This window comes from Pseudorasbora parva, chromosome 18, assembly GCF_024679245.1.
Source record: "Pseudorasbora parva isolate DD20220531a chromosome 18, ASM2467924v1, whole genome shotgun sequence".
Taxonomy (NCBI): Eukaryota; Metazoa; Chordata; class Actinopteri; order Cypriniformes; family Gobionidae; genus Pseudorasbora; species Pseudorasbora parva.
This window is the reverse complement of record NC_090189.1, coordinates 495,084-519,083: the sequence shown is the minus strand read 5'-3', so window position 1 is coordinate 519,083 and position 24,000 is coordinate 495,084. Positions and strand designations below refer to the sequence as shown.

The window sequence follows — 24,000 nt, the reverse complement described above, 5'->3', positions numbered from 1 at the left end:
GTCCATATTGAAGCCTGATTAGACGAAAGCATTCCGTCCATATTGAAGCCTGATTAGAAGAAAGTATTCCGTCCATATTGAAGCCCGATTAGACGAAAGCATTCCGTCCATATTGAAGCCCGATTAGACGAAAGTATTCCGTCCATATTGAAGCCTGATTAGACGAAAGCATTCCGTCCATATTGAAGCCCGATTAGACAAAAGCATTCCGTCCATATTGAAGCCCGATTAGAAGAAAGTATTCCTTCCATATTGAAGCCCGATTAGACGAAAGCATTCCGTCCATATTGAAGCCCGATTAGACGAAAGCATTCCGTCCATATTGAAGCCCGATTAGACGAAAGTATTCCGTCCATATTGAAGCCTGATTAGAAGAAAGCATTCCGTCCATACTGAAGCCTGATTAGACGAAAGTATTCCGTCCATACTGAAGCCTGATTAGACGAAAGTATTCCGTCCATATTGAAGCCCGATTAGAAGAAAGCACTCCGTCCATATTGAAGCCCGATTAGAAGAAAGTATTCCGTCCATATTGAAGCCTGATTAGACGAAAGCACTCCGTCCATATTGAAGCCTGATTAGAAGAAAGTATTCCGTCCATATTGAAGCCCGATTAGACAAAAGCACTCCGTCCATATTGAAGCCTGATTAGAAGAAAGTATTCCGTCCATATTGAAGCCTGATTAGAAGAAAGCATTCCGTCCATATTGAAGCCCGATTAGAAGAAAGTATTCCGTCCATATTGAAGCCCGATTAGACGAAAGTATTCCGTCCATATTGAAGCCTGATTAGAAGAAAGTATTCCGTCCATATTGAAGCCCGATTAGACGAAAGTATTCCGTCCATATTGAAGCCTGATTAGAAGAAAGTATTCCGTCCATATTGAAGCCTGATTAGAAGAAAGCATTCCGTCCATATTGAAGCCTGATTAGACGAAAGCATTCCGTCCATATTGAAGCCTGATTAGACGAAAGCATTCCGTCCATATTGAAGCCTGATTAGAAGAAAGTATTCCGTCCATATTGAAGCCCGATTAGACGAAAGCATTCCGTCCATATTGAAGCCCGATTAGACGAAAGTATTCCGTCCATATTGAAGCCCGATTAGACAAAAGCATTCCGTCCATATTGAAGCCTGATTAGAAGAAAGTATTCCTTCCATATTGAAGCCCGATTAGACGAAAGCATTCCGTCCATATTGAAGCCCGATTAGACGAAAGTATTCCGTCCATATTGAAGCCTGATTAGAAGAAAGCATTCCGTCCATATTGAAGCCTGATTAGACGAAAGTATTCCGTCCATACTGAAGCCTGATTAGACGAAAGTATTCCGTCCATACTGAAGCCTGATTAGACGAAAGCATTCCGTCCATATTGAAGCCCGATTAGAAGAAAGTATTCCGTCCATACTGAAGCCTGATTAGACGAAAGTATTCCGTCCATACTGAAGCCTGATTAGACGAAAGCATTCCGTCCATATTGAAGCCCGATTAGAAGAAAGCACTCCGTCCATATTGAAGCCCGATTAGAAGAAAGTATTCCGTCCATACTGAAGCCTGATTAGACGAAAGCACTCCGTCCATATTGAAGCCCGATTAGAAGAAAGTATTCCGTCCATATTGAAGCCCGATTAGACAAAAGCATTCTGTCCATATTGAAGCCCGATTAGACAAAAGCACTCCGTCCATATTGAAGCCTGATTAGAAGAAAGTATTCCGTCCATATTGAAGCCCGATTAGAAGAAAGTATTCCGTCCATATTGAAGCCCGATTAGACGAAAGTATTCCGTCCATATTGAAGCCCGATTAGACGAAAGTATTCCGTCCATATTGAAGCCTGATTAGAAGAAAGTATTCCGTCCATATTGAAGCCCGATTAGACGAAAGTATTCCGTCCATATTGAAGCCCGATTAGACGAAAGTATTCCGTCCATATTGAAGCCTGATTAGAAGAAAGTATTCCGTCCATATTGAAGCCTGATTAGACGAAAGTATTCCGTCCATATTGAAGCCTGATTAGAAGAAAGTATTAAGTCCATATTGAAGCCCGATTAGACGAAAGTATTCAGTCCATATTGAAGCCTGATTAGAAGAAAGTATTCCGTCCATATTGAAGCCCGATTAGACGAAAGTATTCCGTCCATATTGAAGCCCGATTAGACGAAAGCATTCCGTCCATATTGAAGCCCGATTAGACGAAAGTATTCCGTCCATATTGAAGCCTGATTAGACGAAAGCATTCCATCCATATTGAAGCCTGATTAGACACAAGTACTCGTTCGAGCCTCAGTCCAGTTCTGAGATGTTTGTTCTCCGCTCTTGCAGTCGGCAGCCGGTGGGCTCGGGCGAGGCCGGATGTTCCGGAAGCTCCCACTCGAAGTCCTTCGATCAGCTTCGGTTTCCTCCGTGTCTGAGCGGCTCGACGTGCGATGGCGGAGACTCACTCAGCGTGACGTCTGCAGGATCCAGCAGCTCAGATGTGGAGGAGCTCAACATCAGCTTCATCTCGGATTCGCCAGACACTCAGGAGAGGAAGGTGAGGAGAGCCTCAGTTAATATGGCTCATCTTATACCCCTTTACCGCCTGAATTAACCGGAGCTAGTTCAGAGCCAGTGCTAGTGCCAGTTCTAAGTTGGTTCGTCTTGAGAGCCTTTAGGAACCGGTTTGGTTTCCACAGGCTAGAGAGTCACCACAGAGCTATAGGTCTTTCATCACTGTATACGGCTCATCTTTCTCGCTAGCGAGGCAGCGGGAAATACAAACACACGGGCTGGTTCGAGATGCACCGGCGTATATAATCTGTGTATAATCCTACATCAGCATTAAAACGCCGCAAATCCAACGCATTCCTGCAGCTGTCCTCTGTTTTGTATAGATGGAGATCGAGCAGCTGTTAGCTTGATTAGCTGCTATTTAAAAAATGTCGGTCACGAGTTTGTGTTGGTCTTGTTGGTGACCGTAACTCCGCCCCCAGCCGCTGACGCAAGCGGTTCTTACTTCTAGCCCAGCGATGTTTTGGTGCTACTTAAGAACCTTTTCCTGGCTCGGAGCTGGTGCTTTGGCTGTGGAAAGATAAAGAACCGATTTGGAACTAGGCTCTGGCTCCGAAATAGCACCAGCACTGAATCGATTCACTGACTCATAACCGTTTGAATCTTTATTTGAGGATTGAACACAAACCCGGAAGAGAAGCCAATGCTGAATAAAGTCATAGTTTTTGTTATTTTTGGACCCAAATGTAGTTTGTCCAGCTCTGGCCACTACGAGCATCTCAGCAGTTTTACTCATAAACGTATTTTAGAAGCAATTCCTTGTGTAAGCGAACGAATCAGGAAGAAAATGCAACTTTGTACCAATTGCGAGTGGCTGTGTCTGTCAGTGACTGAGCTCTACTTCCTCCCTGTAGACCTCCACGCCCTTCGTAAAACATTCCAATTCTACCTTAGGGAAGTGCGGCCCTACAGGAGACCTGATACCCACGGTACTCTCTCTCTCTCTCCCTCATCTCTCTCATCTCCTTTCGTCTCTCACCCGTCCATTTCCATGGTCCATTTAATCCATTTGTCAGCGTTTCTGACGTGTGTGTGTGTGTGTGTATATATTGTGTGAATATTCCGATCTAATATGACCTCTGACCTCACCTGAGTCTGGTTTCTCCCAAGGTTTATTTTTCTCCATCATGCCCTGATGGAGTTTTGGACAGAGCATTTTTTGCTGTGTAAATGACTGTTGTGCAACCATTTTAGTCACAAGTCGGTCGGGCCTCGTGGTGTGTGTGTGTGTGGGCATGTTTTTGTGACATATGAGGACACAAATGTGTATAATGCCATGGGTATGACACAGGTATTACAGGAGAGGGTGAAATATGAGGACATTACCCATGGCCCCACTTTACAAAAGGCTTATAAATCACACAGGAGGAGTTTTTATGAGAAAGTAAAAATGCAGAATGTTTCCTGTGATGGGTAGGTTTAGGGGCAGTGTGTGTGTGTGTGTGTGTGTGTGTGTGTGATGGGTAGGTTTAGGGGCAGTGTGTGTGTTTGTGTGTGTGTGTGTGTGTGTGTGTGATGTCTGGGTTTAGGGGCAGTGTGTGTGTGTGTGTGTGTGATGTCTGGGTTTAGGGGCAGTGTAAGGGGATAGAAAATACATTTGTACAGTATAAAAACCATTACGTCTATGGAATTTCTCCATATGTCACAAAAACAAACGTGTGTGTGTGTGTGTGTGACCACTTTCACTCAGACTCTGATTTGATCTGCTCTGCATTCATCCGTTGCTCTGTCACTGCTTTGATCAGAAATCAAGCGTCCTCAATCTCTCTCTCTGTGTGTGTGTGTGTGTGTGTCTGTAATCTCTCCAGTTCTGGGAGTCCACGTCTCTGTCGTCTCTGGATGCGTCGGGTCTGGGCTCTGGTTCTGGATCCAGCAGTGCCTCCTCTTCTTCGGTCTCGTCCTGCCGCTCGCACAAGCGCTCGGTGTCGGGCGTGTCCAGCTACTCGTCTCTCTCTCTGCCGCTTTATAACCAGCAGGTGGACGATTGCTGCATCATCCGGGTCAGCATGGACGTGGACAACGGGAACATGTACAAGAGCATTCTGGTGAGACGCCTCCATCCTCTGAGCTTTACATCGAGTCCCAACACACACCACAGCGCACAACATGCTCGTCTTCTTTCCAGTCCAAAAATCTAAATATTCTTAAATCAAGATGCATTTACTAGATCAGTAAAACGACATACGGTCTTCACACACAGTTTAATGGGTAAGTTCACCCAAAAATGAATATTCTGTCATTAACTCCTCTCCCTCATGTGGTTGGACACCCGTCAGACCTTCGTTCATCTTCAGAACACAAATGAAGATATTTTAGTGTAAAGCTGAGAAAGGCTTCAGATAGGCCTCCATTGGCATTCAGTCCATTCCCACTCACAAGACCCATAAAGGCCCTAAACACATCGACACACAGCCCATCTCACTACAGCGGCTGGACAATCACTGAACGAAGCGGCGAGAATAGTTATTGTGCGCAAAAAATCTAAATAATGACTTTATCCGCCGAGTTCTTGTCTTCCGTGTCGGTCTTGCTCCTCCTCTTCTGGTCATGAACGGCGGATCGTCATATTCTCACGCATGCGTCGAGTTCACGGCAATAACTCACCGGATAAAGTCGTTATTTACATTTTTGTGCACAATAACTATTTTCGTCCCTTCGTTCAGTGATTGTCCAGCCGCTGTAGTGAGATGGGCTGTGTGTCGATGTGTTTAGGGCCTTTATGGGTCTTGTGAGTGGGAATGGACTGAAGGCCAATGGAGGCCTATCTGAAGCTATAGATGGAGGCGAATCGATTCATGATTCGGATCGCCAATGTCTCGTGATTTCAGCAGTTTGACACGCGATCCGAATCATGAATCAATTCGCTGATTCATAACCGTTTGAATCTTTATTTGAGGCCATATGTTTTGTTTGCTCAGCAGATCAGGATGTGTTGGTTTGTTTCAGGTCACCAGTCAGGATAAGACTCCTGCAGTCGTGAGGAAAGCCATGGTCAAACACAACTTGGACCGCGAGCGAGCCGAGGATTATGAGCTGGTTCAGAAAATCAGTGAGGAAAAGGGTCAGTCGTCACACAATTAGGATTTTTGCTGATCATTTTAATTTAGTCTGGTTTTTGGTTGACCCGGGGTCTACTGTAGAAAACTAGGATAAGGGATTATCTTGGGGCCAGTTGTTCAAAAGATTTGGATGGTCATCCAAAACAACACAAACTGAAGGTTTGATCCGGATTGAAACTAGGATTGCGTGATCTAATCTGATTTCAGATTTCTTTTGAACAACCCATTTGATCCAATCCGATAACCAAAATCCGATTAGCTTACACTGCAAAAAATGCTCCTTATTTAGTATTTTCTTCTTGTTTCGAGTCCAAATATCTAAATATTCATGCATTTACTAGATCAGTGAAACCACATAAGATATTTTTTCTTGTTTTCTTAATAATAATGTCTAAATGAAGAGAGTTTTTGCTTAAAACAGGCAAAATGATCTGCCAATGGGGTGAGAAAAATAATCTTATTTCTGTTTGGGACGGAGACAAGAAACAAGATTTCAATCAGAAATAAGATTACTTTTCTCACCCCATTGGCATTTAGATTTTATTTTTAACAAAACAAGAAACAAGATCTTATGTCATGGCTCTATTTATCCGCTAATATCGTTCTTGGTGTGAGTGTGTCTTCAGGAAACGTTTACACGACAACGGTGGACTAAATTTGGCACACAGATGACAAGCTCACCAAGATATCCCGGCTTAATCCCTAATCCTAGTTTAGTGCAACACACTGAAAACTCAGTATTTCTGTCTTGTTTCTAGTCAACATATCAAAAAATTCTTACATTACTAGACAAGTAAAAATGATTGTCTTGTTTTGGGAAAATAACTCAAAATGAGAGTTTTTGCTTACCCCATTGGCAGATTTTTTTGCTTATTTTAAGCATTTCTTCCCAAAACATTGGTAAATGGACTGCATTTATATAGCGCTTTTAACAGACCCTATGGCCATCCAAAGGGCTTTACATGTTTGCCTCACATTCACCCGTTCACACACCGACGGCGATGTCAGCCATGTAAGGCGCCATCCAGCTCGTCGGGAGCAGCTGGGGTTAGGTGTCTTGCTCATGGACACCTCGACACTTGGTCAGGTGGAACCGGGGATTGAACCACCAACCTTCTGGTCTGTAGACAACCTACATGAACCACTGCCGCCCCGACTAACAAGACAATTACTTTTGCTTGTCTAGTAAATAATTCTTGTTTTAAGAATTTGTAGATGTTTGGACTAGAAACAAGACAGAAATACTGAGTAAGAAAAGCATTTTGTGCAGTGCAGGCCCCTGATTTTAAAGTAGGTCCTGTTATTCTGTTTCCACAGAGTTGAAGATTCCAGACAATGCCAATGTTTTTTACGCCATGAACTCCACGGCCAACTATGACTTTGTGTTGAAGAAGAGAGGCTTCCCCCGAGCGGGCCGAACCAAACATGTGGCCAGCTCTACGCTGCCTAGAATGAAGCAGAAAGGTCTTAAAATCGCCAAGGGGATCTTCTGAATTCTGGATTTTGGCGCTCAGCAGAACTTCGCAATGAGCGGTTTGGCAGAGCCAGACTCTTCCCAAGATGTTTACAGTCATTCCCAAATCTCCCCACGGATCTCTGGTGCTGTGAACTAATGTCACTGTGTTCATGTGGCTGATCACATGACAGGAAGAGTTCGTCAGAATGTTAACGTCTTTCCTCGTTGGTGCTCAGGCCGATGAAACGTCTCGACTCCCCCTTTCATGACGTTAATCGCCGTCGTTGGTAAAAGATGAAAAGGTGTTTGTGTAGAAGATTCAGCAGTGCATTAGCCTGAGGTGGTCATCCTGAACTCCAGTCAGAATATGAGTCTGATGCTCATTGGGCGGTGATTATGGGGCGTGTTTCAACCCAACTAGGAAAGACCTCGATTGGACAGAACGACAACCAATCAGAGCAGCGGAGCGACGCATAACGTTATAAATGTCAACAGAACTCAACTGCACTGTGTTGCCAAGTCTGCGGTTTTCCCGCCGGTTGAAGCGACCTCAATTATGGGATATATAGACCCAGGAATGCCAATTTTAGCAGCGACCTTGCCAAAAGAACACATTTTACCCCAAACACCATTTTTCCGGAGAACCCCCCAAAAAGCTTTGTTTTGGGCCAGTAGTTGGCGGGTTTTGTTGTATAAACTTGGCAACCCTGCGCACTGGAATAAGAAACGCTAGAAGATGAAGACGAGTGTAAACGATCTTTGCTGGTGTTTCTGTTGATCATCTGTCCGTCATCGGCTAAAGCCCGCCCTGATGATCTCATTGGTCAGTTTCTGTCGATCATCTGTCCTTCATCGTCTAAAGCCCGCCCTGATGATCTCATTGGTCAGTTTCTGTCGATCATCTGTCCGTCATCGTCTAAAGCCCGCCCTGATGATCTCATTGGTCAGTTTCTGACGATCATCTGTCCGTCATCGGCTAAAGCCCGCCCTGATGATCTCATTGGTCAGTTTCTGTTGATCATCTGTCCGTCATCGGCTAAATCCCGCCCTGATGATCTCATTGGTCAGTTTCTGTTGATCATCTGTCCGTCATCGGCTAAAGCCCACCCTGATGATCTCATTGGTCAGTTTCTGTTGATCATCTGTCCGTCATCAGCTAAAGCCCGCCCTGATGATCTCATTGGTCAGTTTCTGTTGATCATCTGTCCGTCATCGGCTAAAGCCCGCCCTGATGATCTCATTGGTCAGTTTCTGTCGATCATCTGTCCGTCATCAGCTAAAGCCCGCCCTGATGATCTCATTGGTCAGTTTCGGATATTATAATAACCGCCCGAGCTCAGATGTTGTGGGCGGGGCTGAGTTCTCCATCTTGGCCTCAGTAGCGTTTGAAATAAAGATGAGGATTTGAGGTTTTTTGTTGGAAAGGTCCAGACATTTGGAAGAACCTGCGCTGAGAAAAGAGAAACGACATGAGATGTGAAACTGCACACTAACAGAGAGATGAAGATGAGCTGTAATGAGAGTATGTTTTGTTTTACCTGTAGTTCAGTGATGGCTCGTGACTACACGCTACACAAAGCTGGGCGACACAGACCTGCCATATTTCCAGAACCTTTATACGTGACTGTACGAGTGTGTGTGTGTGTGTGTGTGTGTGTGTGTGTGTGTGCATGTGCTTGCTATATGTTTTAATGTCTTTGTATGCGTATGTCTTGTGTTCTATGACGACAAAACCAAAAGGGCCAAAGATCTCCATCTCAGTCCAGTGAGATCAGCACTGCCTGTTCAGGAAAACCAACCGTTTGCCAAGATCTCTCGGATCGGATCGGAATACCACAGATATCTGGTGCCATTTCTTTTACACGGTCAAAAATTATAATTAAGACACTCACACACTCTGGTTTTGTGTGTTCATTTTTGTAATTTTTGTACAATATGAATTGTCCTTTGTACTTTTGCCTTTCATTTGGTTTGTGTGCGTGCGTATGTGTATTTATTGATCTGTAAATACTTTTTGTAGCATTGTACATTTAGTTTCTTCTCCCATGTAATTATAAATTAATATGTAAATATGAATATATCTATGCGAAGTTTATACCACTGCAAAATAAGGGATTGTGTTTCTTTCAGCTTCTGTTCGTCGTCTTTTTTTCATGGTTTAAATTTGATATTGTTTTTTCTTTATGATGCACTGTTTCTAATAGAAAAACAACCTAATAAACACATGCAGTGCGATTCAATCAGTCTTTGTTGTGGTCTAATGTGGTCAGCAGGCGGCGCTACGGTGATGGCTTTCAGCTCTAGTCCCAGAAATGCTCAGGGGAAAAAGTCTAAAGGAATGACAGGTGATCTGTGATACAAGTGACCATTTCTACCACGAATGCACCATGAAATTAGGTCTGACGTCTTCTGAAGCCACACAAGGGAAAACGTGAAATTATGTGACAATCCCCCTTCCAATAAAGCATTTAGAATAAAAAATAGCGTTGAAATGTAATCGAACATGCGCATTCAGATGACAAACCTTCATCAGAGGGTTAAATGTTAAATAATAATGTTAACGCTAACGTTAAGGCCAGAGGTGTTGAAAAGCGGAGTGTCTCATGCTGTCGTCTCCGGCGGCGCACGGACACATGGCTCATAGGGTTCTCAATACTTCCAGCGCTGTGTCAATGCATTTTAATGGCTTCAACGGATACACAACAGTTCCACTATACAGACGTTTGAGCACGTTTTGGTAAACAGCACAGCATAGTGTGCATTGATTATTAAGTCAGCCATATTTACAGGATCGTTTTATTATGGAGAGTGATAGACATTCATTTTATTCTTGTATTTAGCCCTCAGGTATTCCTTACTAATTGGTCACACTCTTACTCATTGATGGTCAAATGTGACCATACATACCATATTTTTCAATTAGTACATGTTCTATATTTTAGTTCAATAATATTTATTGAATATTTTGAGGAGATCTTTTGATACTAAATACTATTTGTGCAATAATTATAGTCAATTAATGACCACTTAAAATATTTTTCTTATTTATATTACAATTAGTGTAGTAATTAAGGTTAAAATAGAAAATTCCAATTCAAAGAGGCAAATTAGAGTAATTTAGTGGCTAAAAAATTATATATTTTTTTGTTCTCTTTAATAAATGTACATGTATCTAATCTAGTTGCTCAAAAATGTATTGCAGTCTTTATTCTAATAAATATTTAGATATGATCAAACACTAGATTTCTTTAAATGTGAAATTTTAAAACGTTACTAACTTGAATCCTAATATGTTTAATGAATAATGATACTTATATAATTAAGCACACACAAGTGAATATTAATGAATGCCACATCATTTGACCCAGAAACGTTTAAAATAGTGCTAAGACAAAAAAAAAAAATCCTTATAAATATATAAATTGATACTGAATTGATCTGAATCTCACTCCAACCTATGTAGTCAGCTAATAACATTCATTTTGATTAAACAGTTGTACATTACTTAAATAAACGTTGATTAAAGCTTCGAGTAAAAACCTGTCCGGCGCGATGTCGTCTCCGTTACTTTCTGAATGACCGTTAAATCATCAGTTTAAATTACAAACGGCGCGAACTGCTGCTGACACGCAGTACTTTTCTCAGCGCGGGTCAAAATGGACCAATCACAGGTTGCGATATTTTTTTTACTCGCTCTACAACGCTTTTACATTTAAGTAGAAAATAAGAGTAATCCGTCCAACACTTTTAATGGCTCTTCGCTTAGTCATAATGTCCTAATTATCCATTATAGCAACTTTAACAATTCCATTTGCTCCAGTTTGTTGACGTCTACTCTGAATACGATAACCAATGAGAGTCGAGGGAGAGAAGCCGAGCCAATGAGCGGCGAGACCGTTTGTGCGTCAGTGACGTGTCGACCAGTCGACCGTGAGTGCGCACGCAGAGCTCGTGCCCTTGGCTGTTATTAAGCGACAGAATCATATTTGCGCAGGTATGATTGATATACAGATGATTTATGCGGTGTGTGAAGCTCATGCGCGGGAGATTATTGGGGGAGAGCTGTTAGACGGCTTAGTGTCACACGAGATCAACAAATCCGCATCAAACTCAAACAGATATGACCGTGTTCCGCTCAGATCGTTCTGATACCATGTGTTCTTGTTCTTCTGACTCACTCTCTCTCTCTCTCTCTCTCTCACACACACACACACTCACTCTCACACACACACACTCACTCTCTCACACTCTCTCTCTCTCTCTCTCTCTCACACACACACACTCACTCTCTCACACTCTCTCTCTCTCTCTCTCACACACACACACTTACTCACTCTCACACACACTCTCACACATTTTCTCTCTCACACACACATTTTCTCTCTTTCTCTCTCACACACACACCTTGACCCCGTGATGATTAATGATCCAACTCCTCATTCTTTATCCAGAATCACATAACATCACATCTGTTCTTCGTGTTAATATTTTTTGTTAATATGATAAGAACTGTTTACTGTTACTACATTTACACATTCAGAAATAACATTGTGAAAATGTATATTTTTTTGTGCGTGAGAGAGTGTCTGTGTCAGTGAGTGTGTGTGGGCTAGTGAGTGTGTGTGTGAGAGAGAGAGATTGAGTGAGTGTGTGCCTGAGAGAGAGAATGTGTGTGTGAGTGTGTGAGAGAAAATGTGTGAGAGAGAGAGAGCAAGAGAGAATGAGAGTGTGTGTGTGCGAGCTAGTGAGTGTGTGTGAGAGAGTGAACCTAAGCAATCAACATTCATTGTCATACAATAAGAACCAGCTGTCTGTGTCATATAATCGTTTACACCTGTGTATCCATCTTCCCTCTTTTTAACAGGCGTGTTGGATCCGTGTGCTGTGACAGCGATCCGTGTGGTGTGATCCCGATCCGTGTGGTGTGATCCCGATCCGTGTGGTGTGATCCTGATCCGTGTGCTGTGATCCGATCCGTGTGGTGTGATCCTGATCCGTGTGCTGTGATTCCGATCCGTGTGGTGTGATCCTGATCCGTGTGCTGTGATCCCGATCCGTGTGCTGTGATCCGATCCTGGTGCTGTGATCCCGATCCGTGTGCTGTGATCCCGATCCGTGTGCTGTGATCCGATCCGTGTGCTGTGATCCCGATCCGTGTGCTGTGATCCCGATCCGTGTGCTGTGATCCCGATCCGTGTGCTGTGATCCTGATCCGTGTGCTGTGATCCGATCCGTGTGCTGTGATCCCGATCCGTGTGCTGTGATCCCGATCCGTGTGGCGTGATCCCGATCCGTGTGTTGTGATCCCGATCCGTGTCTTCTGCAGGATGGGGTTCCTTCTCTCCAAATCCCTGGAGCAGAGCCAGCAGAAGCAGCAGGAGTTCATGTTGCTCAGCGGCCGGTTACAGGTGCGTTTAGAACACGGATCATACTCGTCTACATCATACTCTGCTCGTCTTCGCTGGCTGCTGTAAACCGAGAGCCACATGCGTCTGCTGGTCTCCAATGGCTGCTGTTAGCCGAGAGCCACATGCGTGTGCTGGTCTCCAATGGCTGCTGTTAGCCGAGAGCCACATGCGTGTGCTGGTCTCCAATGGCTGCTGTTAGCCGAGAGCCACATGCGTGTGCTGGTCTCCAATGGCTGCTGTTAGCCGAGAGCCACATGCGTGTGCTGGTCTCCAATGGCTGCAGTTAGCCGAGAGCCACACGCGTGTGCTGGACTCCGCTGGCTGCTGTTAGCCGAGAGCCACACGCGTGTGCTGGTCTCCAATGGCTGCTGTTAGCAGAGAGCCACACGCGTGTGCTGGTCTCCAATGGCTGCTGTTAGCCGAGAGCCACACGCGTGTGCTGGACTCCGCTGGCTGCTGTTAGCAGAGAGCCACACGCGTGTGCTGGTCTCCAATGGCTGCAGTTAGCCGAGAGCCACACACGTGTGCTGGACTCCGCTGGCTGCTGTTAGCCGAGAGCCACACGCGTGTGCTGGTCTCCAATGGCTGCTGTTAGCCGAGAGCCACACGCGTGTGCTGGTCTCCAATGGCTGCAGTTAGCCGAGAGCCACACGCGTGTGCTGGTCTCCAATGGCTGCTGTTAGCCGAGAGCCACACGCGTGTGCTGGACTCCGCTGGCTGCTGTTAGCCGAGAGCCACACGCGTGTGCTGGTCTCCGCTGGCTGCTGTTAGCCGAGAGCCACACGCGTGTGCTGGACTCCGCTGGCTGCTGTTAGCCGAGAGCCACACGCGTGTGCTGGACTCCGCTGGCTGCTGTTAGCCGAGAGCCACACGCGTGTGCTGGACTCCGCTGGCTGCTGTTAGCCGAGAGCCACACGCGTGTGCTGGACTCCGCTGGCTGCTGTTAGCCGAGAGCCACACGCGTGTGCTGGTCTCCGCTGGCTGCTGTTAGCTGAGAGCCACACGCGTGTGCTGGACTCCGCTGGCTGCTGTTAGCCGAGAGCCACACGCGTGTGCTGGTCTCCGCTGGCTGCAGTTAGCCGAGAGCCACACGCGTGTGCTGGTCTCCGCTGGCTGCTGTTAGCCGAGAGCCACACGCGTGTACTGGTCTCCGCTGGCTGCTGTTAGCCGAGAGCCACACGCGTGTGCTGGACTCCGCTGGCTGCTGTTAGCCGAGAGCCACACGCGTGTGCTGGACTCCGCTGGCTGCTGTTAGCCGAGAGCCACACGCGTGTGCTGGACTCCGCTGGCTGCTGTTAGCCGAGAGCCACATGCGTGTACTGGTCTCCAATTGCTGCTGTTAGCCGAGAGCCACACGCGTGTGCTGGACTCCGCTGGCTGCAGTTAGCCGAGAGCCACATGCGTGTACTGGTCTCCGCTGGCTGCTGTTAGCCGAGAGCCACACGCGTGTGCTGGACTCCGCTGGCTGGAGTTAGCCGAGAGCCACACGCGTGTGCTGGACTCCGCTGGCTGCAGTTAGCCGAGAGCCACACGCGTGTGCTGGTCTCCGCTGGCTGCTGTTAGCCGAGAGCCACACGCGTGTGCTGGTCTCCGCTGGCTGCTGTTAGCCGAGAGCCACACGCGTGTACTGGTCTCCGCTGGCTGCTGTTAGCCGAGAGCCACACGCGTGTGCTGGTCTCCGCTGGCTGCTGTTAGCCGAGAGCCACACGCGTGTGCTGGTCTCCGCTGGCTGCTGTTAGCCGAGAGCCACACGCGTGTACTGGTCTCCGCTGGCTGCTGTTAGCCGAGAGCCACACGCGTGTGCTGGTCTCCGCTGGCTGCTGTTAGCCGAGAGCCACATGCGTGTGCTGGTCTCCGCTGGCTGCTGTTAGCCGAGAGCCACACGCGTGTGCTGGTCTCCGCTGGCTGCTGTTAGCCGAGAGCCACACGCGTGTGCTGGTCTCCGCTGGCTGCTGTTAGCTGAGAGCCACACGCGTGTGCTGGACTCCGCTGGCTGCTGTTAGCCGAGAGCCACACGCGTGTGCTGGTCTCCGCTGGCTGCAGTTAGCCGAGAGCCACACGCGTGTGCTGGTCTCCGCTGGCTGCTGTTAGCCGAGAGCCACACGCGTGTGCTGGACTCCGCTGGCTGCTGTTAGCCGAGAGCCACACGCGTGTGCTGGACTCCGCTGGCTGCTGTTAGCCGAGATCCACACGCGTGTACTGGTCTCCGCTGGCTGCTGTTAGCCGAGAGCCACACGCGTGTGCTGGACTCCGCTGGCTGCTGTTAGCCGAGAGCCACACGCGTGTGCTGGACTCCGCTGGCTGCTGTTAGCCGAGAGCCACACGCGTGTGCTGGACTCCGCTGGCTGCTGTTAGCCGAGAGCCACATGCGTGTACTGGTCTCCAATTGCTGCTGTTAGCCGAGAGCCACACGCGTGTGCTGGACTCCGCTGGCTGCAGTTAGCCGAGAGCCACATGCGTGTACTGGTCTCCGCTGGCTGCTGTTAGCCGAGAGCCACACGCGTGTGCTGGACTCCGCTGGCTGGAGTTAGCCGAGAGCCACACGCGTGTGCTGGACTCCGCTGGCTGCAGTTAGCCGAGAGCCACACGCGTGTGCTGGTCTCCGCTGGCTGCTGTTAGCCGAGAGCCACACGCGTGTGCTGGTCTCCGCTGGCTGCTGTTAGCCGAGAGCCACACGCGTGTACTGGTCTCCGCTGGCTGCTGTTAGCCGAGAGCCACACGCGTGTGCTGGTCTCCGCTGGCTGCTGTTAGCCGAGAGCCACACGCGTGTGCTGGTCTCCGCTGGCTGCTGTTAGCCGAGAGCCACACGCGTGTACTGGTCTCCGCTGGCTGCTGTTAGCCGAGAGCCACACGCGTGTGCTGGTCTCCGCTGGCTGCTGTTAGCCGAGAGCCACACGCGTGTACTGGTCTCCGCTGGCTGCTGTTAGCCGAGAGCCACACGCGTGTGCTGGTCTCCGCTGGCTGCTGTTAGCCGAGAGCCACACGCGTGTGCTGGTCTCCGCTGGCTGCTGTTAGCCGAGAGCCACACGCGTGTGCTGGTCTCCGCTGGCTGCTGTTAGCTGAGAGCCACACGCGTGTGCTGGACTCCGCTGGCTGCTGTTAGCCGAGAGCCACACGCGTGTGCTGGACTCCGCTGGCTGCTGTTAGCCGAGAGCCACACGCGTGTGCTGGTCTCCGCTGGCTGCTGTTAGCTGAGAGCCACACGCGTGTGCTGGACTCCGCTGGCTGCTGTTAGCCGAGAGCCACACGCGTGTGCTGGTCTCCGCTGGCTGCAGTTAGCCGAGAGCCACACGCGTGTGCTGGTCTCCGCTGGCTGCTGTTAGCCGAGAGCCACACGCGTGTGCTGGACTCCGCTGGCTGCTGTTAGCCGAGAGCCACACGCGTGTGCTGGACTCCGCTGGCTGCTGTTAGCCGAGATCCACACGCGTGTACTGGTCTCCGCTGGCTGCTGTTAGCCGAGAGCCACACGCGTGTGCTGGACTCCGCTGGCTGCTGTTAGCCGAGAGCCACACGCGTGTGCTGGACTCCGCTGGCTGCTGTTAGCCGAGAGCCACACGCGTGTGCTGGACTCCGCTGGCTGCTGTTAGCCGAGAGCCACATGCGTGTACTGGTCTCCAATTGCTGCTGTTAGCCGAGAGCCACACGCGTGTGCTGGACTCCGCTGGCTGCAGTTAGCCGAGAGCCACATGCGTGTACTGGTCTCCGCTGGCTGCTGTTAGCCGAGAGCCACACGCGTGTGCTGGACTCCGCTGGCTGGAGTTAGCCGAGAGCCACACGCGTGTGCTGGACTCCGCTGGCTGCAGTTAGCCGAGAGCCACACGCGTGTGCTGGTCTCCGCTGGCTGCTGTTAGCCGAGAGCCACACGCGTGTGCTGGTCTCCGCTGGCTGCTGTTAGCCGAGAGCCACACGCGTGTACTGGTCTCCGCTGGCTGCTGTTAGCCGAGAGCCACACGCGTGTGCTGGTCTCCGCTGGCTGCTGTTAGCCGAGAGCCACACGCGTGTACTGGTCTCCGCTGGCTGCTGTTAGCCGAGAGCCACACGCGTGTGCTGGTCTCCGCTGGCTGCTGTTAGCCGAGAGCCACATGCGTGTACTGGTCTCCGCTGGCTGCTGTTAGCCGAGAGCCACACGCGTGTGCTGGTCTCCGCTGGCTGCTGTTAGCCGAGAGCCACACGCGTGTACTGGTCTCCGCTGGCTGCTGTTAGCTGAGTTTTTAATTGTTTTTAATGATCATAAACGTTCAAATAAACCATCAAAATATAAGAGAAATATTTCATATTTTAATTATGAGGGAAGAATAAAACACTTAACTTGAAGGGTTAAAATTACAATCACAGGGTTTATTTTACTATGCACAGAAAAACAAAAGGCAGACATTAATTAACAACATAATCAGTTATTAATATTTTATTGATTTTTGTATGTTCATAATTTCTGGATGAAAGTTATGTTGCATAATTTGTTGTTTCGTTGCAATATTATCACAAATAAATCAATCAACTCCAAACTCAGCTATGCAATATTTATTATAGCATCTTTAATAATATCTGAATAAAGAAGGCCGAGGTCCGTTTCCCCAGGCTGTAAACAACTAAACAGCCTTCGCTCCCCACGGTCATCAATGAGCCTTGGCCGCCCATGACCCTGTGGCCGGTTCTCCACTGGTCCTTCCTTGGAGCACTTTTGATAGATACTGACCACTGCAGACCGGGAACAGCCCACAAGAGCTGCAGTTTTGGAGATGCTCTGACCCAGTCGTCTAGCCGTCACAATCTGGCCAAACTCGCTCAAATCCTTACGCTTGCCCATTTCTCCTGCTTCACACACATCAACTCTGAGGACCAAATGTTCACTTGCTGCCGAATATAATAAACAGTTAGTCGATGCGTTCATGAGCTCAAGGCTAGATTATTGTAATGCTCTACTGGGTGGTTGCCCTGCTCGCTTAATAAACAAACTCCAGCTGGTCCATGATAGATAGATAGATAGATAGATAGATAGATAGATAGATAGATAGATAGATAGATAGATAGATAGATAGATAGATAGATAGATAGATTATTGTAATGCTCTACTGGGTGGTTGCCCTGCTCGCTTAATAAACAAACTCCAGCCGGTCCAAAGCGCAGCAGCTCGAGTTCTTACTAGAACCAGGAAGTATGATCATATTAGTCCAGCTCCTGAATTAATCAATAAAAAACTGCTTTAGCTTTTCTTCTAAAACAAAATGAATTTCCTATTATCACTGTAAAGCTGCGTTGAGCCTGTCTGTGTTGTGAAAGCGCTGTGTAAACGGAGACTGAACATATCTCACCGTGATGATCGGATCATCAGCGTTATTCACCTGTCAGTGGCCATAATGTTATGCCTGATAATTTAATCTGTATTTCCTACACTGTAAAAAAATATTTTGATTAAAAAGTTACCTGGTTGCCTATTCATTGAAATTACAATTTTGAGTTAATACAATGAATATTTTTTGAGATTCGACAGCCTTTATTTAAATTTTATTAACAGAGTGTGTGAGCACATTGGGTAATTGTGTGTTTTATCTGTGATGACGCAGCCACATTGTGCTATTTTCATGATTTATCACATTTTTTATGTGGTTCAGATACAATAATATTTTGAGTTTCTATTTATTAAACAAATTTCCTTCATTGTATCAACTCTAATTTTTAATTTCAATAAACTCTAAATTTTAAGGCAACCAGGTTACTTACTTTTTTACGGAAGAAGATTAGGGCCAAGCAAAAAAAAAAAAAAAAAAAAAAAAGCATCTCGAGATTAAAGTCATTATAATGCGAGATTAAACTCGTTAAATTCCGAGAAAAAAAGTCGAAATAAAATCTTGAGAATAGCGCATTGGATCAGTGTTCATTGCAGAGCGTACTGATAGAGGACATGGCAGAGTCGGATCTCTTAGTCAAGCTGTATTTCAGACTTTCTTTCAGTAACAAAGAAATACTATCAACTTTAGCTAATTATGACAAAATTATATTAATGTCCTCTATCAGTAGTGAACACTGATCCAATGCGTTATTCTCAAGATTTAAATTCGACTTTTTTTCTCGAAACACAACGAGTTTATTCTCGATATTTAATGACTTTATTCTCGATATTTAATGACTTTATTCTCGATATTTAATGACTTTATTCTCGAGATTTAATGACTTTATTCTCGAGATTTAATGACTTTATTCTCGATATTTAACGACTTTATTCTCGACATTTAATGACTTTATTCTCGACATTTAATGACTTTATTCTCGACATTTAATGACTTTATTCTCGAGATTTAATGACTTTATTCTCGAGATTTAATGACTTTATTCTCGAGATTTAATGACTTTATTCTCGATATTTAACGACTTTATTCTCGACATTTAATGACTTTATTCTCGACATTTAATGACTTTATTCTCGAGATTTAATGACTTTATTCTCGAGATTTAATGACTTTATTCTCGACATTTAATGACTTTATTCTCGACATTTAATGACTTTATTCTCGAGATTTGATGACTTTATTCTCGAGATTTAATGACTTTATTCTCGATATTTAATGACTTTATTCTCGATATTTAATGACTTTATTCTCGATATTTAACGACTTTATTCTCGACATTTAATGACTTTATTCTCGATATTTAACGACTTTATTCTCGACATTTAATGACTTTATTCTCGAGATTTGATGACTTTATTCTCGAGATTTAATGACTTTATTCTCGAGATTTAATGACTTTATTCTCGATATTTAATGACTTTATTCTCGATATTTAACGACTTTATTCTCGACATTTAATGACTTTATTCTCGACATTTAATGACTTTATTCTCGAGATTTAATGACTTTATTCTCGAGATTTAATGACTTTATTCTCGATATTTAATGACTTTATTCTCGATATTTAATGACTTTATTCTCGATATTTAACGACTTTATTCTCGACATTTAATGACTTTATTCTCGAGATTTAATGACTTTATTCTCGAGATTTAATGACTTTATTCTCGATATTTAATGACTTTATTCTCGATATTTAACGACTTTATTCTCGAGATTTAATGACTTTATTCTCGAGATTTAATGACTTTATTCTCGAGATTTAATGACTTTATTCTCGAGATTTAATGACTTTATTCTCGATATTTAACGACTTTATTCTCGAGATTTAATGACTTTATTCTCGAGATTTAATGACTTTATTCTCGAGATTTAATGACTTTATTCTCGAGATTTAATGACTTTATTCTCGACATTTAATGACTTTATTCTCGAGATTTAATGACTTTATTCTCGAGATTTAATGACTTTATTCTCGAGATTTAATGACTTTATTCTCGACATTTAATGACTTTATTCTCGAGATTTAATGACTTTATTCTCGAGATTTAATGACTTTATTCTCGAGATTTAATGACTTTATTCTCGATATTTAACGACTTTATTCTCGAGATTTAATGACTTTATTCTCGAGATTTAATGACTTTATTCTCGACATTTAATGACTTTATTCTCGATATTTAATGACTTTATTCTCGAGATTTAATGACTTTATTCTCGAGATTTAATGACTTTATTCTCGATATTTAATGACTTTATTCTCGATATTTAATGACTTTATTCTCGATATTTAATGACTTTATTCTCGAGATTTAATGACTTTATTCTCGAGATTTAATGACTTTATTCTCGAGATTTAATGACTTTATTCTCGAGATTTAATGACTTTATTCTCGAGATTTAATGACTTTATTCTCGATATTTAACGACTTTATTCTCGATATTTAATGACTTTATTCTCGATATTTAATGACTTTATTCTCGATATTTAATGACTTTATTCTCGAGATTTAATGACTTTATTCTCGAGATTTAATGACTTTATTCTCGAGATTTAATGACTTTATTCTCGAGATTTAATGACTTTATTCTCGAGATTTAATGACTTTATTCTCGAGATTTAATGACTTTATTCTCGAGATTTAATGACTTTATTCTCGACATTTAATGACTTTATTCTCGACATTTAATGACTTTATTCTCGACATTTAATGACTTTATTCTCGACATTTAATGACTTTATTCTCGACATTTAATGACTTTATTCTCGATATTTAATGACTTTATTCTCGAGATTTAATGACTTTATTCTCGAGATTTAATGACTTTATTCTCGAGATTTAATGACTTTATTCTCGAGATTTAATGACTTTATTCTCGAGATTTAATGACTTTATTCTCGATATTTAATGACTTTATTCTCGAGATTTAATGACTTTATTCTCGATATTTAATGACTTTATTCTCGAGATTTAATGACTTTATTCTCGAGATTTAATGACTTTATTCTCGATATTTAATGACTTTATTCTCGAGATTTAATGACTTTATTCTCGAGATTTAATGACTTTATTCTCGAGATTTAATGACTTTATTCTCGAGATTTAATGACTTTATTCTCGAGATTTAATGACTTTATTCTCGAGATTTAATGACTTTATTCTCGATATTTAATGACTTTATTCTCGAGATTGGATCTCGACTTTTTTTCTCGAAATATAACGAGTTTAATCTCGCATTATAATGACTTTAATCTCGAGATGCTTTTTTTTTGTTTTGCTTGGCCCTAATCCTCTTCCGTACTTTTTTAAGTTAAACCAACAAAAACCAACTTTTTTTTCTACAGTGTGCACATCTGGAGTTCCTCCATTTCTAACATAAAGCTGCAGAACACAAATTCATCAGACTTTCCCTCATAAACTGAAGCCCACAGGAGAATAATTCTCCCCGTGCTGGCGTCACGCCTAAACGTGTTTTGTTGCAGTGAAGTGTGTGTTGTGTTGAGCGAGGTGTAATAACGGCTCTCCAGGTGTGTGTGTGTGTGTGTGTGTGTGTGTTCTCCAGGTGTGTGTGTGAGGATGAGCCGGCTCTCAGTGCAGGTATTCGTGAGCCGCGGGCGCGACCGGACACTCGTTAATACTCGTTATAACCTGCAATCTAATAACCGTCCCCGGTGTCCTCCCGCACAGGGATCATCTTTCAGGATATTGTTCTTGCTCATTGAACGTCATATTTATATGGTTAGGATGAGGAAAAATCCTGAAGTTTGTGCTTGAGAAACGAGCTCTTCCTGTGACGTGCGGCTCCTGTTATTTCTCTCGTCTGCGGCTCTGAAAGTCAAACTAATGGTGTTTTAATTGTGGGTTTCGTGAGTGGCGTGTCAGAGATGTGACAGATTGACAGAGTCTCTTCATGTGGCCTTTATTCTCTCGCTTCTGTCTGCATGTCACGTACACTGCAAAAATGCTCTTCTAATTTAGTGTTTTTTCTTGTTTCCAGTCCAGATGTCTAAAAATGCTTGAATCAAGATGCATTTACCAGATAAGTAAAATTAGTTTTCTGAGGTAAAATATCATAATGAAGAGAGTTTTTGCTTAAAACAGGCAAAATGATCTGCCAATGGGGTGAGAGAAATAATCTGATTTCTGTCCGGATGTCTCTCACCCCATTGGCAGATCATTTTGCCTGTTTTAAGCAAAAACTCACTTCATTTAGATTTGATTATTAAGAAAACAAGCAAAAATATCTCATGTTGTTTTACTGATCTAGTAAATGCATCTTGATTTAAGAATCTTTAGATATTTAGACTGGAAACGAGACAGACTGACTGAGGAAGAAGAGCATGTTTTGCCGTGTACCCCGCCGGTTTGAGCCAGTTTTGGACTCTCTTTTTCTGACCGGCATGGCGTGTAACACGCGTGTTCACCGTGACCCGTGTTCCGATCTGTCAGACGTCTGTCCGGTTAAGGTTAACCTTCGCGTCCAGAAATCATCACACGTGTGAAATGTCACTGCGTTTGCACCTCATCACCTCCACGCCGCTTCACACACTGCTTAAAATGCCTAGTATTTTGTCTTGATTTTAAGTCCAAATATCTAAAAAATCTCACATTAAGAAGCATTAACTAGACAAGCAAAATGTTATAAATATATGATATATACAGTGGGTACGGAAAGTATTCAGACCCCCTTAAATGTTCCACTCTTTGTTATATTGCAGCCAGTTGCTTAAATCATTTAAGTTATTTTTTTCCTCATTAATGTACACACAGCATCCCATACTGACAGAAAAACACAGAATTGTTGACATTTTTGCTGTCACCTTCTGATCTCATACCGCCGTGAGTCTTTTTGGGAAAGATGGGAGTTTTCCACCGCTGGATTTGGGGATCCTCTGCCATTCCTCCTGCAGATCCTCTCCAGTTCTGTCAGGTCGGATGGTAAATGTTGGTGGACGGCCATTTTCAGCTCTCTCCTGAGATGCTCAATTGGGTTTAAGTCAGGGCTCTGGCTGGGCCATTCCAGAACAGTCACGAGTTGTTGTGAAGCCGCTCCTCCGTTATTTTAGCTGTGCTTTGGGTCATTGTCTTGTTGGTGAACCTTCGGCCCAGTCTGAGGTCTGGAGCGCTCTGGAGAAGGTTTTCGTCCAGGATATCCCTGTTCTTGGCCACATTCATCTTTCCCTCGATTGCAACCAGTCGTCCTGTCCCTGCAGCTGAAAAACACCCCACAGCATTATGCTGCCGCCACCACGCTTCACTGTTGGGACTATTGGGCAGGTGATATTTTTCTCCACACATACCGCTTAGAATTAAGGCCAGAAAGTTCTATATTGGTCACATCAGATCAGAGAATCTTATTTCTTACCATTTTGGAGTCCTTCAGGTGTTTTTTTAGCAAACTTTCGTGTCTCACACTGAGGAGAGGCTTCCGTCGGCCACTCTGCCATAAAGCCCCGACTGGTGGAGGGCTGCAGTGATGGTTGACTTTCTCCCATCTCTGGAGCTCAGCCTCAGTGACCTTTGGGTTCTTCTTTACCTCTCTCACCAAGGCTCTTCTCCCCGATAGCTCAGTTTGGCCTGACGGCCAGCTCTAGGAAGGGTTCTGGTCGTCCCAAACGTCTTCCATTTAGGGATTATGGAGGCCACTGTGCTCTTAGGAACCTTAAGTTTGTAACCGTGGCCAGATCTGAGCCGTGCCACAGTTCTGTCTCTGAGCTCTTCAGGCAGTTCCTTTGACCTCCTGATTCTCATTTGCTCTGACCTGCACTGAGCTGTAAGGTCTGATATAGACAGGTGTGTGGCTTTCCTAATCAAGTCCAATCAGTATAATCAAACACAGCTGGACTCAGATGAAGGTGTAGAACCATCTCAAGGATGACCAGAAGAAATGGACAGCACCTGAGTTAAATATATGAGTGTCACAGCACAGGGTCTGAATACTGAGGACCATCTGATATTTCAGTTTTTCTATTTTAATAAATCTCCTAAAAAATAAACAATTCTGTGTTTTTCTGTCAGTATGGGGTGCTGTGTGTACATTAATGAGAACTTACATAATTTTATCAAATGGCTGCAATATAACAAAGAGTGGAAAATTGAAGGTGGTCTGAATACTTTTCGTACCCACTGTGTATTATATACTTAAAAATAATCTGTCAGTGGGGGAAGCAAAATAAT

The 24,000-nt window shown here is 44.6% G+C and overlaps 2 protein-coding genes across 8 annotated transcripts in view; both read left to right on the top strand.

Moving 5' to 3' along the window:
• Positions 1 to 9,305, top strand: part of LOC137046172 (ral guanine nucleotide dissociation stimulator) — a 36,025-nt gene extending 26,720 nt beyond the window's left edge. For 3 of the 6 annotated variants that reach the window (XM_067423266.1, XM_067423264.1, XM_067423268.1), the window contains exons 13-17: positions 2,323 to 2,533; positions 3,405 to 3,479; positions 4,359 to 4,595; positions 5,497 to 5,611; positions 6,927 to 9,305. In XM_067423266.1, coding sequence (XP_067279367.1) covers positions 2,323 to 2,533; positions 3,405 to 3,479; positions 4,359 to 4,595; positions 5,497 to 5,611; positions 6,927 to 7,102 — 814 coding nt within the window. In that variant the 3' untranslated portion in view covers positions 7,103 to 9,305. Of the gene's footprint in view, positions 1 to 2,322; positions 2,534 to 3,404; positions 3,480 to 4,358; positions 4,869 to 5,496; positions 5,612 to 6,926 lie in introns of those variants that run through there. The other 3 variants (XM_067423269.1, XM_067423265.1, XM_067423267.1) reach the window with 2 other exon arrangements.
• Positions 9,306 to 10,967: 1,662 nt separating this feature from the next.
• The window catches only part of plgrkt (plasminogen receptor, C-terminal lysine transmembrane protein), a 20,410-nt gene continuing 7,377 nt past the window's right edge, over positions 10,968 to 24,000 (top strand). Inside the window, exons 1-3 of one of the 2 annotated variants that reach the window (XM_067423780.1) lie at positions 10,968 to 11,059; positions 11,930 to 12,115; positions 12,314 to 12,473. In XM_067423780.1, the coding sequence (XP_067279881.1) occupies positions 12,393 to 12,473 (81 nt within the window). In that variant the 5' untranslated portion in view covers positions 10,968 to 11,059; positions 11,930 to 12,115; positions 12,314 to 12,392. Of the gene's footprint in view, positions 11,060 to 11,929; positions 12,474 to 24,000 lie in introns of both variants that reach the window. The other variant, XM_067423779.1, reaches the window with a different exon arrangement.